At 43.7% G+C, this 15,599-nt stretch overlaps 1 protein-coding gene across 2 annotated transcripts in view; it reads left to right on the top strand.

Moving 5' to 3' along the window:
* Positions 1-15,599, top strand: part of LOC311150437 (arf-GAP with GTPase, ANK repeat and PH domain-containing protein 3-like) — a 217,243-nt gene that overhangs the window by 82,044 nt on the left and 119,600 nt on the right. The window contains exon 1 of one of the 2 annotated variants that reach the window (XM_084187923.1): positions 1,207-2,436. The exons of the other annotated variant lie outside the window; for it this stretch is intronic. Coding sequence (XP_084044049.1) covers positions 1,437-2,436 — 1,000 coding nt within the window. The 5' untranslated portion in view covers positions 1,207-1,436. Of the gene's footprint in view, positions 1-1,206; positions 2,437-15,599 lie in introns of those variants that run through there. 2 annotated transcript variants of the gene reach the window in all.

Below are 15,599 nucleotides of genomic sequence, written 5' to 3'. Positions count from 1 at the left end.
CTAGAGATCCCGTAGAGGAACTCAGCTCAGTGGAGTCGGTGTGTTTTAATGCCGAGTGGCCAACCCGTTGGGGTCCGGTCCTTGTTTTCTGACAGTCCCGGGGGTTGGGAGGCTGCTGGAAAGTTCAAACAGACACACTCCTTCACGCTACGCACGGCAGGCAAGGGCTCAGAGATGAAGGGATTTGTCTGCACCGCAGGCAGAAAAGGATTGCTCACAACTCGCAACTTGCCAAGAAGGATGTCTCAGTTTTTCATATGTTGCTCATGGCCTCGCAGGGACTGTATGACAAACATGTGTTTGTTTGTTTCAAAGCAAACAGTGGAATGGCTGTTTTAGCTGTGGCTCACCCTCACGTTGGACAGGTAGAAGAAGAAAGTAGAGGAGAGGAGAGAATGCAACCAGCCAGCCACCATCCAGCCTTTTGCGGTGCTGCTGCTGAATGCTGAGTATAAGGCTGCAGGGTTATGGAGGTGGCACAGAGGCTTTGCTCAAGCTTGTTTGAAGTTTCTTTCCCCATGTCAAAGGTGAAGGATTATGCCTGGGGTTGGAATGCAGCCTGGAAGCGAAGGACTCAGAGAGCAACCCTAAACACCACCACACCGGGGAGAGGAGTGTGAGATTGCGTTTGTTTTGCGACTGTGTGTATGTAGGTGTGTGCGTGTAAGTTAGGCTAGTTCGTGCATGCCTGTGTGTGTGGGCGAGTGCAGGGTAGTGCCATGCTACTACTGAACAGTCGGGAAACGGAGCGGACTATCCCCGGTGCCACAACTAAAGCTGTAACAGCCCACCAGTCAGGAGGAGGTAGGACCACAGTGTACCACATCTCTGTCATCCTGAATGGAACTTTGGGGCATGAGGAGGTGGGTTCGGGGGTGGGGATGGGGGCGGGCTTGGCCGCCAGACACACCTCCCTGGAGCAGAGTCATCCTGCAGCCAGGAGCACTAGGGCAGGGCCACAGGCGCTGCTGGGGGGGGAGGGACGCTTCAGGCTGGGCACGGCACGGCAGGAGCTTGGCAGGTGGCCCTCCCTGAGCTGTACAGGCAGAGTGGGGAGGAGGAGGGAGGAGGCAGTGCAGGAGGAGGAGGAGGAGGAGGTAGAGGAGGAGGAGGCAGGAAGAAATATGGAGACGGACCGGTTTCTCCAACTCCAACAGCTCTCCAATAACTCTGCAGCTCCAGCAGCAGCCCATCCTTCTCAGACAGACAGGGAGACTGCAGCGGTAGGAGTAGAGGTAAAGGCAGCCACAGCAGCTCCAAAGCAAAAGAAGACCCAGGTAGAGATCCAGGGACAGGACGTTTCTCCCCAGACTGAAGGGCCTTTCCCTGGGCATCATGGTGGTGTTCTGGCCGGTGGTAGCTCTCAACTCCGGGCTGTGCTCTGCAGGAGGCCATCCCAGGACGGTACAGCTCCACACAACAGGAGGGCGGTGAGCATGTTTGGAGCCACAGCCAGGCAGCATCGAGGCTCGCTAAGCGACCAGGACAGACAGGACAGGCCCAGGAGTGTGTGCATGCTAGCAGGCACCAACCTTAACCCTGCCCTATCAGAGCCCGGGTCCCACTCCCAGCAGACCTCCAGGAGGGGGGCTACAAGGTCTCTGGACGGTCCCCCCCAGCAGCGCTGGACCAGGAGGGCAGAGCTGCGGGCGGTGGACGGCCTTAAGCCAGGGGTGCTCCCTCAGTGGACGGTGGCGGGGGCTGAGGAGAAGGTGGTCCCCAGGGTCCGGCAGCAGACCTGGAAACAGAGACCGGTCAGTATGACTGTGTTGGAGCTGAGGAAGAAGGCCTCTGGGTCTCAGGAAGAGCTGGACAGCCAAGGAGGAAGCCAGGGGGGAGGTCTATTCGGCCGCTGGAAGCTGTTCAGCCGACCAGCCCAGGACAAGGAGAAGGAGGGAGCCCCAGAGCCAGGCTCCAAGCCCAGCAGCAAGCCAGACGCCCCCAAGAAGACCCTGAGCTCCTTACGCCGGAGCCTCAGTCTGCGGATCAGGAGGAACCAGCCGCGGGAGAGAGTGGACATATCTGATGTGACAGCAGAGGAACACTCACGCACTAAAAGTATTGAGCAGGAGACATCTCTCCCCTCGCGGCCCTTCTCCTACCTGACCGGGAGGACCCTGCCTCCCCCTTACGAAAGGGACGATGATGGAGGGATGCAGTTAATTCAGTACCACAGCCAGGGCAAAGTCAAGGTGATGGAGGTGCCCCTCTACCCAGCCAAACTGTCCTCCTCTACTAAACCAGCCCAGGAGGAGCCCAGCCTATGGCAGCTCATAGCCAGACGCTTTAGGAGGAAGGAGCAGCAGCAACCGTCCAACAGTAAATTTGAACTCCAGCCCCGACACCCGAGCGAGACTGGCAAATATTCCCTGGGCAGGAATAAAAAGCCTCAGTCGGTTGCTATAGAGACATTGGCAGAATGCAGCAAAGGTCAAGGTAAGATTCCCAGTAAGATTGATGAATATATTTCCCAGCACTTAGTGCTCCTGCTTCTGTACAGTCCCCCATCCCCCCACCCCCACCCCTCCCTTCTCAACCACTCTGTCAAAAAAAGTTCCCTTTTATAGTTCAACAGGGCTGCAGGTAGCCTAGCGGTTAAGAGCATTTGGCTAGTAACCGAAAGGTCGCTGGTTCAAATCCCGAGCTGACTAGGTGAAAAATCTCTCTGTGCCCTTGAGCAAGGCACTTAACTCCCTTTTGCTCCTCTAAGTTACTCTGGATAAGAGCATCTGCTAAATTACTCAAATGTAAACAGGAACAGGGGTATTCTGCTTTATAAGGAAAAAGGGCAAATGAAAAACACATGGAAAGGAAACTTTAGGCTGAGGTGGCACTTCAAGGCTTCGGGACCCAGAGGTTAGAAACAGTTCTCCTTTTAGCTTTTGTGTTTTGTTAATTTACTTTTCCCACAATGCATTTCAAATCCATTTTGGTTCTTATTCAGCTATGGAACAGTCCCCACTGAAAACGTTTTGCATTAGAGATTTGTCATTTGTATGAGATGAGGGTCTTGCCTGTTATCTCATATGAATTTGCCTTGTTGGTTAAAGGGCTATAAGTTAACAATAGCTGTTTGATGAGAAAAAGTATGGGTGGTTGGTACAGTACTATACAGTCTGATCCAGTAGTGGCTCTGTGTTTCCCAGAGACAGAGCCAGTGTGGTTGGAAATGTATGATAGCTAATGCCTCTGGCCTCGAAGGGACACGGCTTAAAGCAGGAGGCATTAAAACGGTCAGCGGTGGTGAAGGGCCATGGAGATGCTTTTGGCCGCCAACCAGGGCTAAATTAGGAGGGCTTAAACACTGTAATGATGGGGAACTGAGAGAGATACTTAAGTACTGTGTTTAAAGGTTAGCTAGCCTAGTGCTGCTCTCTATACGTTGACAGTGTAGGATATTGTGTGCATGTGATGAGTTACTCAGAGAAGCAGACAGAGAAGCAACAATGAGCTATAGAGATGTGCCAATGCGTTGAAGCTGTGTTTGCTGTGTACTCCATGCAGTTTAGTTAAAATCTAAATTAAGTCTTGTTCTTGTCATAGTCATTAGCAGATAACTCCTTTTACAATGGTGAACTGAATCAGACGGGTTTGCGCAAAATGCCTAGCATGACACGACACATGTTCTAGTGTTATGATTGATGATCATTAATTATTACAGAATGATTACATCATTTAGCAAAATCCACCTCTCAGACCCCCAGAAGCTATGAGTGAAGAATGAAAGTTTATTAAAGTTGAGTGAAGTTCAGATTCAAAACAAACACCTGTAGCTATAGGAGTTAAGATGCATCAAACTTTCCAGAGAAACACTTCTTAGTTTGTTATGCATACCGGTACTTGGTAAATTGATTCTCTGAATAAACCACAAATCAGACTAGGCCTCCATCTTAAAGTACTTTGTGTTGATATCATCTTTAGCAAAGCTTTGTTTCCTTCTGATCCTAAGCGCTTAATAAGGGCAGGTACAGGTACACTTTGTGATTTGCAATTTTTTATTTGTTTTCCCAATAAGAACTGTTACCAAGGTCACCAAGGCCTTTGTAGTGTTAAGTGCACATTTAGTGATATTTGTCTATGTAGTCGAACTTGGAGAGGGCAGTCAGTCAGGCAGTAGGAATGTAGGTGTGCCGATCACTCTGACTAAAAGCCCAGTCGCCTGTCTCTACCTGCCTAAGTGTTTGACAACCTTACCTGGCTGCAAAATGTCCTAGGAGTTCTAATGCCCAGCCCTTAGTTAATACACACTCACCTACGTGCACGCATGTGCACACACACCCACACATACACACACATGCAAACACACAAACACACTTGTAATTGCGAGAATTAACCATAGACACGTTGACTGGCGTTACGATATACTCTGTTTAACTGGCTAATGATGAGCTGTTTTCCGGGTTATATTTTTTTCCTTTGGTGGTATAACCCACACCAGGGCTGAGGTGTTGATGCCCCTGTCCAATACTCAAAGTATTTGGAAGATTCCAGATACTATTTGAACCCAGGTCTGCTTCATCAAACACATGACGTGCATTAAGCTAGGCTGCACTGTGACTAGAGTAAAGTTGAGCTGTTTCCCTCTTGAAATGCCATACACGTTGTTTTGTAGGCCCAGTCAGGCTGGCAAAATGTTCACTGTGGTACATGTATCTTGCCTTAGACTTGGCATTACTCACTGAGAGTGTCATGTGTGTCAATGTGCAGTCTGTATTCTTTCATCTCATGACTGCTCTCTCTCTCTTATAAGAGATCAATGAAATTGTTTGTGGAGTGTTCAAGGATAACAAAAACCCTGGCCTTTCTTTTTTTCATCCCACAACGAACTGAAGTTCATTCATGAAAATTGTTTGCAGCTCTGCTCTTTCTCATACAAAACGCTCTGTCACTGTGAATCACGGCCAACAAAATTTTCGTTCCCCTAAATGTTATCTTTCTGCTCTTCTTAAGTTTGAGTCTGCCTGCTCTGAAGACTCTCCGTCGGAGTTGTGTGAAAGACGTATCTGGTTTATTAAGTAAGTACCCTCAGCAGACCTTCTCTGAGCCAAACTCCTCACTAATGATTTGGTTTACCGTTATGACGAACCGAATGTGTCACTCCCAAGCAAATTGGGAAAACGGAATGTTTGATCATGCAAACCCACTTCTAGGAGAGGAGAGGAGAGGAGAGGAGAGGAGAGGAGAGGAGAGGAGAGGAGAGGAGAGGAGAGGAGAGGAGAGGAGAGGAGAGGAGAGGAGAGGAGAGGAGACTGTTATAGGTTGAGTGAGTAAGTGAGTCAGTCCAGAAGGAGATGAATATAGAGGCTCTCTTAATACTTTAATATGACTCCTTAGTGTCTGCTGCCACAGATCCCCAGCTACTGTGTTCCCTTCAAATCTAATTTTATTGGTCGCGTACACATATTTTGCATATGTTATTGCAGGTGCAGCGAAATGCTTATGTTTCTAGCTCCAACAGTGCAGTAATATCTAACAATACAGAATAATACACAGAAGTCCCCCAAAATTCAAAGAAAGTAATCAAGAAATATCAGAACAAGCAATGTCAGAGTCCAGAATATAAATATATATGTATATGATGGTGTGTATAGACAGTATGGAATGTATATGAATAGAAAGGTGTGTACAGCAGTAGTTATATAGAATGAGCCATGGCTAGAATACAGTATATACATATAAAGTGGGTAAAACAGTATGTAAACATTATTAAAGTGACCAGTGTTCAATGACTATGTACATACGCCAGCAGTCTCTAAGGTGCAGGGTAGTACCAGGTGGTAGCTGGCTAGAACAGTGACTAAAGTTCAGGGCAGGATACTGGGCGGAGGCCGGCTAGTGGTGACTGTTTAATAGTCTGATGGCCTGGAGATAGAAGCTGTTTATCAGTCTCTCTGTCCCAGCTTTGATGCACCTGTACTGTCTCCGCCTTCTAGATGGTAACGGGGTGAACTGGCCGTGGCTCGGGTGGCTGAGGACCTTGATGATCTTATTGGCCTTCCTGTGACACTGGGTGCTGTAGATTTCCTGAAAGGCAGGCAGTGTGCCCCCGGTGATGCATTGGGCTGACCGCACCACCCTCTGGAGAGCCCTGTGGTTGCGGACGGTGCAATTGCCGTACCAGGTGGTGATACAGTTTGTGAGGGTCTTAGGGGCCAAGCTACATTTCTTCAGCCTCCGGAGGTGTTGTTGGGGCGTGAGCTTAGTGATGAGCTTGGAGGGCACTATGGTGTTGAAGGCTGAGCTGTAGTCAATGAACAGCATTCTTACATACAGTGAGGGAAAAAAGTATTTGATCCCCTGCTGATTTTGTACGTTTGCCCACTGACAAAGAAATGATCAGTCTATCATTTTAATGGTAGGTTTATTTGAACAGTGAGAGACAGAATAACAACAAAAAAATCCAGAAAAACGCATGTCAAAAATGTTATAAATTGATTTGCATTTTAATGAGGGAAATAAGTATTTGACCCCCTCTCAATCAGAAAGATTTCTTGCTCCCAGGTGTCTTTTATACAGGTAACGAGCTGAGATTAGGAGCACACTCTTAAAGGGAGTGCTCCTAATCTCAGTTTGTTACCTGTATAAAAGACACCTGTCCACAGAAGCAATCAATCAATCAGATTCCAAACTCTCCACCATGACCAAGACCAAAGAGCTCTCCAAGGATGTCAGGGACAAGATTGTAGACCTACACAAGGCTGGAATGGGCTACAAGACCATCGCCAAGCAGCTTGGTGAGAAGGTGACAACAGTTGGTGTGATTATTCGCAAATGGAAGAAACACAAAAGAACTGTCAATCTCCCTCGGCCTGGGGCTCCATGCAAGATCTCACCTCGTGGAGTTGCAATGATCATGAGAACGGTGAGGAATCATCCAATAACTACACGGTAGGATCTTGTCAATGATCTCAAGGCAGCTGGGACCATAGTCACCAAGAAAATTATTGGTAACACACTACGCCGTGAAGGACTGAAATCCTGCAGCGCCCGCAAGGTTCCCCTGCTCAAGAAAGCACATATACATGCCCATCTGAAGTTTGCCAATGAACATCTGAATGATTCAGAGGAGAACTGGGTGAAAGTGGTGTGGTCAGATGAGATCAAATTGGAGCTCTTTGGCGTCAACTCAACTCGGCGTGTTTGGAGGAGGAGGAATGCTCCCTATGTCCCCAAGAACACCATCCCCACCGTCAAACATGGAGGTGGAAACATTATGCTTTGGGAGTGTTTTTCTGCTAAGGGGACAGGACAACTTCACCGCATCAAAGGGATGATGGACGGGGCCATGTACCGTCAAATCTTGGGTGAGAACCTCCTTCCCTCAGCCAGGGCATTGAAGATGGGTCGTGGATGGGTATTCCAGCATGACAATGACCCAAAACACACGGCCAAGGCAACAAAGGAGTGGCTCGAGAAGAATCACATTAAGGTCCTGGAGTGGCCTAGCCAGTCCCAGACCTTAATCCCATAGAAAATCTGTGGAGGGAGCTGAAGGTTCGAGTTGCCAAACGTCAGCCTCAAAACCTTAATGACTTGGAGAAGATCTGCAAACCTGGTGGCCAACTACAAGAAACGTCTGACCTCTGTGATTGCCAACAAGGGTTTTGCCACCAAGTCCTAAGTCATGTTTTGCAGAGGGGTCAAATATTTATTTACCTCATTAAAATGCAAATCAATTTATAACATTTTTGACATACGTTTTTCTGGATTTTTGTTGTTGTTATTCAGTCTCTCACTGTTCAAATAAACCTACCATTAAAATTATAGACTGATCATTTATTTTTCAGTGGGCAAACGTACAAAATCAGCAGGGGATCAAATACTTTTTTCCCCCACTGTAGGTATTCCTCTTGTCCAGATGGGATAAGGCAGTGTGCAGTGCGATGGCGATTGCGTCATCTGTGGATCTGTTGTGTCGGTATGCAAATTGTAGTGGGTCTAGGGTATCGGGAAGGTGGAGGTGATATGATCCTTAACTAGCCTCTCAAAGCACTTCTTGATGACAGAAGTGAGTGCTACGGGGCGATAGTCATTTAGTTCAGTTACCTTCGCTTTCTTGGGTACAGGAAAAATCCCTGTGGATTGATGAGGAACTGAAAAATGGTATGGTTGAGAGGGATGAGGCAAAAGGAATGGAAAATAAGTCTGGCTGCACAACCGATTGGCAAACGTATTGCAAATTGAGAAATCATGTGACTAAACTGAATAAAAAGAAGAAGAAACAACACTATGAAACAAGGATAAATTACATAAAGAATGATAGTAAAAAGCTTTGGAGCACCTTAAATTAAATTTTGGGAAAAAAGGCAAACTCAGCTCCACCATTCATTGAATCAGATGGCTCATTCATCACAAAACCAACTGATGTTGCCAACTACTTTAATACTTTTTTTCATTGGCAAGATTAGCAAATTTAGGCATGACATGCCAGCAACAATTGCTGACACTACACATCCAAGTATATCTGACCAAATTATGAAAGACAAGCATTGTAATTTTGAATTCCATAAAGTGAGTGTGGAAGAGGTTAAAACAATATTGTTGTCTATTAACAATGACAAGCCACCGGGGTCTGACAACTCGGATGGAAAATTACTGAGGATAATAGCGGACAATATTGCCACTCCTATTTGCCATATTTTCAATTTAAGTCTACTAGAATGTGTGTGCCCCAAGGTTTGGAGGGAAGCAAAAGTCATTCCGCTACCTAAGAATAGTAAAGCCCCCTTTACTGGCTCAAAAGCCGACCAATTAGCCTGTTACCAACCCTTGGTAAACTATTGGAAAAAATTGTGTTTGACCAGATACAATGCTATTTTACAGTAAACAAATTGACAACAAACTTTCATCATGCTTATAGAGAAGGACATTCAACAAGCACAGCACTTACACAAATGACTGATTGGCTGAGAGAAATTGATGATGAAAAGATTGTGGGGACTGTTTTGTTAGACTTCAGTGCGGCTTTTGACATTATCGATCATAGTCTGCTGCTGGAAAAATGTATGTGTTATGGTAATACACCCCCTGCTATAATGTGAATAAAAGGTTACTTGTCTAACAGAACACAGAGGGTGTTCTTTAATGGAAGCCTCTCAAACTTAATCCAGGTAGAATCAGGAATTCCCCAGGGCAGCTGTCTAGGCCCCTTACTTTTTTCCATCTTTACTAATGTCATGCCACTGGCTTTGAGTAAAGCCAGTGTGTCTATGTATGCGGATGACTCAACACTATACACGTCAGCTACTACAGTAACTGAAATAACTGCAACACTTAACAAAGAGTTGCAGTTAGTTTCGGAATGGGTGGCAAGGAATAAGTTAGTCCTAAATATTTCCAAAACTAAAAGCATTGTATTTGGGTCAAATCATTCACTAAACCCTAAACCTCAACTACATCTCGTAATGAATAATGTGGAAATTGAGCAAGTTGAGATGACTAAACTGTTTGGAGTAACCCTGGATTGTAAACTGTCATGGTCAAAGCATATTGATACAACAGTAGCTAAGATGGGGAGAAGTATGTCCATAATTAAGTGCTGCTCTGCCTTCTTAACAACACTATCAACAAGGCAGGTCCTACAGGCCCTCGTTTTGTCGCACCTAGACTACTGTTCAGTAGTGTGGTCAGGTGCCACAAAGAGGGACTTGGGAAAATTGCAGTTGGCTCAGAACAGGGCAGCACGGCTGGCCTTTAAAAGTACACGGAGAGCTAACATTAATGACATGCATGTCAGTCTCTCCTGGCTTAGAGTGGAAGAGAGATTGACTTCATCACTGCTTGTTTTTGTAAGAGGTGTAGACAAGCTGAATGTACCAAGCTGTCTGTTTGGAATACTGGCACACAGCTCAGACACCCATGCATACCCCACAAGACATGCCACCAGAGGTCTCTTCACAGTCCCCAAGTCCAGAACAGACTATGGGAGGCGCACAGTACTACACAGAGCCATGACTACATGGAACTCTATTCCACATCAGGTAACTGATGCAAGCAGTAGAATCAGATTTTTTTAAAACAGGTAAAAATACACCTTATGGAACAACAGGGACTGTGAAGAGACACACACAAAGCTATAGACACATGCATATGCATACATTGTGATATTGTTGTTTGGTGGTATTAAACATTTTATATTGTAGATAGGTAGTGGTGTAATAACGTTATATGATGTACTGTTTTATATTTTGTTTTATATGTAATGTAAGTGTTTTATTATGTTTGGACCCCAGGAAGAGTAGCTGCTGCCTTGGCAGCAGCTAATGGGGTTACCTAATAAATACAAATACAAAAGTCAGCTTGCCTTTAGCCCTACACAATATAATAGATTGGTCGGCAGGCATCCAGCTCTCTGTCTGCTTACTGCTGATTCTGTTTGTCACTTATCTATCCCCTCAGAATGAAATGACATTCTGCTGTTCAGAGCTCTACAGATAAGTTATAAGAGCTGTAACAGCATTGAGTAGACAGCTTTGTGAGTTTGGTTGCAGAGCCATAACAGTTACAAGACAGGGAGATGATTCAGGAACGATTATGTCAATGTGAATGTATTGTAATGTTTTTAAAATGGTATAAACTGCCTTAATTTTGCTGGATCCCAGGAAGAGTAGCTGCTGCCTTGGCAGCAGCTAATTGAGATCCATAATAAATACAAATACAAATAGAGCTGCTGCTCTGCTTAAGTATATGCTAGACCGAGTCTAATGACAGTGGGTAACAACCCACTACAAATGTAGGATCTTAATTTGAGCCAGATGCTACAGCAGGAAAATAGTCCTGAAGCAACAGGAAATGTGAATTATAAATATACATTTTTGTAGGGGTTGATACATTTTCCGTAAGGGAAATCAAGTCTGAAATTTCAAAGTGGAAATTACATACTTCAGAAGCCTTTTTAAACCTCAAATACAGTACAAGTTTTACATTTCCTGCATTGCAGGCAAGTTATCCTGCAACACGGTAATCAAATGAAGATCCTACATCTTTATGTGGTTACCAATGAGGGATGTAAAAATACTTCGTCCAAGCTAAATTGGTACTCTGTAATTTGTAGCTGGTGAAAAAGGATCTCCTAACCTCTGGCAGGGAGGTTTAGACCTCACGGTCGTCCTCCGCTCGAATTCCCCACCGACCCCGCACAAACACAAAAACAAACAAACAATACAACAAAGTAATACAAGCCCACACAAACACCACACACACCATATGTTTTACTATCCTTGTGGGGACCTAAAATTGATTTCCATTCAAAATCCTATTTTCCCTAACCTTAACACATAATCATGACCCCTAAATCTAACCCCTAACCCTAATTATAACCCTAATTGTAACCCTAAACCTAACCCCTAAGCTCAAAATAGCTCTTGTGGGAAATGTCCCCACGAGGGATAATTTTCCTTGTTTTACTATCCTTGTGGGGACATTTGGGGATTTCCATTACCCACGAGGATAGTAATACAAGCCCACACAAACAGAGCAGCAACGTGGGGTGTTTTCTGCTCTCCTTGCATTTTCCTTTCTCTCTGTTTTCAGAACTCAATAAGGGGGCTACTAATTGTTTCTTACTGCCCTTGGATTGAATAGTAATTTTTATTAGAGTGGACATGAGCAATGAGGTGAAAAACATGACAAACAAGCCACTGATGCAGTTTTCCATCTCACACAAACAAAGGCCCTGGTGTCCTCTGGAGGCTGTATCACTGAAGTTAGGGCTCGTTCTGTTCTATTTCTATAGGCATTGTGGATATTGATGGGTTGCTCATTTTTAATGGATGATGTAAAGCAGAACAAAATTAATTATATTAGCTGTTTGAGCAAGGGATAAGGACAAGTGGCACTTGTTACATCAATCTGGATATCCACAGCATATAGGCCTAGCATGTAACACGTGTATAGCACATGTGTGTAGCACAAACAATGTGTCACATGGTTTTATGAAAGATAGCTATCACTTCAGGAATGAAGCATAGGTAAAGCTTTGAGTGAATAACCTACTTTTCTTCTATTTCTCCTCCTTTCTTCCGCGCTGTGTCGAACATACTGCCCAAGGGCTGGATCTGGCCCGTGAGGAGTCCAATCCGGCCTGCAGGTGTTAAAAAAATTTTGTGTAGGAAAACTCAAATTATTCATACCCCTTGACTTATTCTACATTTTGTTGTGTTACAGCCTGAATTCAAAATTGATTAAATATTTTTTTCTCGCCCATCTACACACAATATCCCAGAATGACAAAGTGAAAACATGTTTATAGAAATGTTTGCTAATACAGAAATATCTAATTTACATAAATATTCACACCCCTGAGTCAATACTTTGTAGAAGCACCTTTTGGCAGCAGTTATAGCTGTGAGTCTTTCTGAGTAAGTCTCTAAGAGCTTTTCACACCTAGATTGTGCAACATTTGCCCATTATTCTTTTCAAAATTCCTCAAGCTCTGTCAAATTGGTTGTTGATCATTGCTAGATAACAATTTTCAGGTCTTGCCATATATTTTCAAGTAGATTTAAGTCAAACTGTAACTCGGCCACGTAGGAACATTCAATGTCTTCTTGGTAAGCAACTCCAGTGTAGATTTGGCCTTGTGTTTTAGGTTATTGTCCTGCTGAAAGGTGAATGAATCTCCCAGTGTCTGGTGGAAAGCAGACTGAACCAGGTTTCCTCTAGGATTTTGCCTGTGCTTAGCTCCATTCTGTTTATTTTTTATCCTGAAAAACTCCCCACTCCTTAACGATTACAAGCATACTCATAACATGATGCAGCCACCACTATGCTTAAAAATATGGAGAGTGGTAATCAGTAATGTGTTGTATTGGATTTGCCCCAACAAAAAAGTTGAGGGGTGTGAACATTTTCTGAAGGCACTGTACTTTAAAATGACAATTTTTTTTTGAAACTGTGTGATAATGGACCTACATTCATACAGTTTCTTGACTGTGTCCAGCTTGCTAATAAAGAAAGGCATTTCACTGTACTTGTGCACATGACAAAACAAATTGAAACTTAATAATCACCTAAATGAAAGCTAGACAGTCAGGGAGCATAGAGGACAAACTTTTTTTAAACATTTTGACGGCAAGGAAATATAACCCATTTTCAGTGAGGCCTTCCAGACCTCGTTGAAGACCGAATGCGGCCCCCGGGGCAAAATGAGTTTGACACGCCTGCTCTAAGTGGTCAACAACGCTATAGTGCCCCATTTGTGTGATGACCTCTAATTAATCTGGATGGCCTATCTATTTCTGGGGTCTTCCTTTGTATGTTTGGCCCTCTCTCTTTAAGAGATGCAAGAATTGAAACAACAGTGGAAACTACTGTTTATCTCTTTGCAGTTAACTGCAAATCTGTTAATTGCGGAGTGCTCTTAGAACAGGGTGCTCAAGAGTTGCATAAAATAGCTCCAATCAGTGTTTTTATTCTGAGAGGATCTACTTTGTGTCGTTTCGTTGTCCTCTTGACTCTGTCATTTCATATGTTTTACAGAAACATTAGCTACATTTGTATGATAACAATACAAATCTTGACAAAATGAGGAGCAACCTCATTTAAGCGCCCCTCTACCACTTCTGAAATAAACTCCCTCACTCAAGCAGAGTTTCAGAACTGCAGCATCTAAAGAGCATCTTTGGTGCTCATGTTCTAACATGTTCAAGGAGATGTGTCAAACTGGTAGTGAGAGGGCTTAACAACACAAGGCTTGCTATTCAGAACCAACACAACGCCTGAAACCACCTCTGGTGATGCACTCAAAACGCCTCAGCCTGGAATAAAGTGAGATTGCCATAGCAACGAGGCTATTATTGTATACAGTGTATTAAGTCAACCTTATTGCTTCTAAAACAAAACATTTCAAGGTAGAATCTAGTGTTCAAACGAAAAACTGTTTTCTTTCTTAATTGGGAAAAGTGTCTCAAGTGAAGTTCAATGGTGTTTGGAATGGCTTTGATTAGCCTTGGAGCAACGTTTGAATGAATGTTCTTCAACAATTGATCTCATGTTGTGCAAATGTTGCAATTATCACTGAAGCCCTTACACTTAACTTACACAGACAATACTTATGGATTGGACAACCACTTTCAATTTATGTAAGATATTGTTTATGGCAAAAGTGCTCTAGAATACCTATGAATAAGTACTTGAATACAGGGAATCGCTCTCAATATTTTTTTCTGGATGATAGATTCTCTGTAATATGATTGCCTTGGGCGTGATGAGAACATTGTTGCTGCAACAAACATTTGCACTTAAATGATGCTGCCTTGTTTGGTGTTGTAGGTCTTCATTATTCTGGTGTAGACTGACATAGGGGGATCCCACCTGGTTGTGCGCCTTGTTTCCTGGAGACAGGGTGTCTACACCCCCTCTGTTGGAGATGGTATCTCCATGGGGGTCGCTAGCTCAGAATGGGAGGTCTATGAATCGAAACAGGAACGGGGTCTTTTGTGAAACGGTTGTCGTGACAGATGCTAACATTCTTTATGGTGTCCTTAGAGAGAAATTATCTGTGTGTTTGGTTTGGTTATGGCAATAACCTCCAGGCAGACATAAACAATGCTACTGACTTTTGCCCAGACTATAATTGTTCTATTGAATGGTTTTCTAGACTGTTTTTTAAAATAGTGATTATCCAGTCAAATGTTCCTTCGCTATGTGATGTCATTAATAGAGGAAACATGTTGGGTCAAGTCTGGTAATCTCTCACTGTTAAATTGAATTAGCAGCCGCAGCATCAGTTTGCCTCTAGGTGAGAGGATCGAAAAAAGCTCCAACATACTGAATGAGGTAGTGTCAAATCAAATCAAATTATATTTGTCACATGCTTTGTAAACCACAGTTTTAGACTAACAGTGAAACTAACAGCTTACTTACGGGTCCTTTTCAAACAATGCAGTTAAAGATAAAGATTTAAAAAAAATAAAAATTAAAAAATTTTAAAAAATAGTATAATTGTAAAGTGGTTATCCCACTGGCTATAGGGTGAATGCACCAATTTGTAGTCGCTCTGGATAAGAGCGTCTGCTAAATGACGTAAATGTGCCCTTGAGCAAGGCACTTAACCCTAATTGCTCCTGTAAGTCGCTCTGGATAAGAGCGTCTGCTAAATGACTAAAATGTAAATGTAAATGTATAAAAGAAGATCAAATAAACCTGGAAATAATGACACAAGGAATAAATACACAGTGAATAACAAATAACAATAACGAGTTAGAGCTAGAAGCAAGGCAGCCCTCTCTGTCGGTGCCATTCTACCCTAAACGAGTAAAAATAACATGGCTATATACAGTACAGGGAGTACCAGTACTAGGCTTGTACAATCTACTGTTTATACAGTATACCGGGGTCATTCGAAATACCAGATATATGAATTTCAATACAGCGGGGGTGCGTGCATACGCCACTGCTTATAACTATAAGTTAAGTATAACTATAAGAAATCTAAGATGTGTCAAATAAATGATATCCAGCTCAGGGCTCCAGCTATGCATTTGGTTTGATAACTTGCTAGCTACAGTGCATTCGGAAAGTATTCAGACCCCTTGACTTTTTCCACATTTTGTTACGTTACAGCCTTATTCTAAAATGGATTAAATAAATACAAATCC

Source organism: Coregonus lavaretus (genome assembly GCF_964263955.1).
Source record: "Coregonus lavaretus genome assembly, chromosome: 23".
NCBI classification, from domain to species: Eukaryota; Metazoa; Chordata; class Actinopteri; order Salmoniformes; family Salmonidae; genus Coregonus; species Coregonus lavaretus.
The sequence above is the reverse complement of the archived record's forward strand: the minus strand, read 5'-3'. Positions and strand labels throughout refer to the sequence as shown.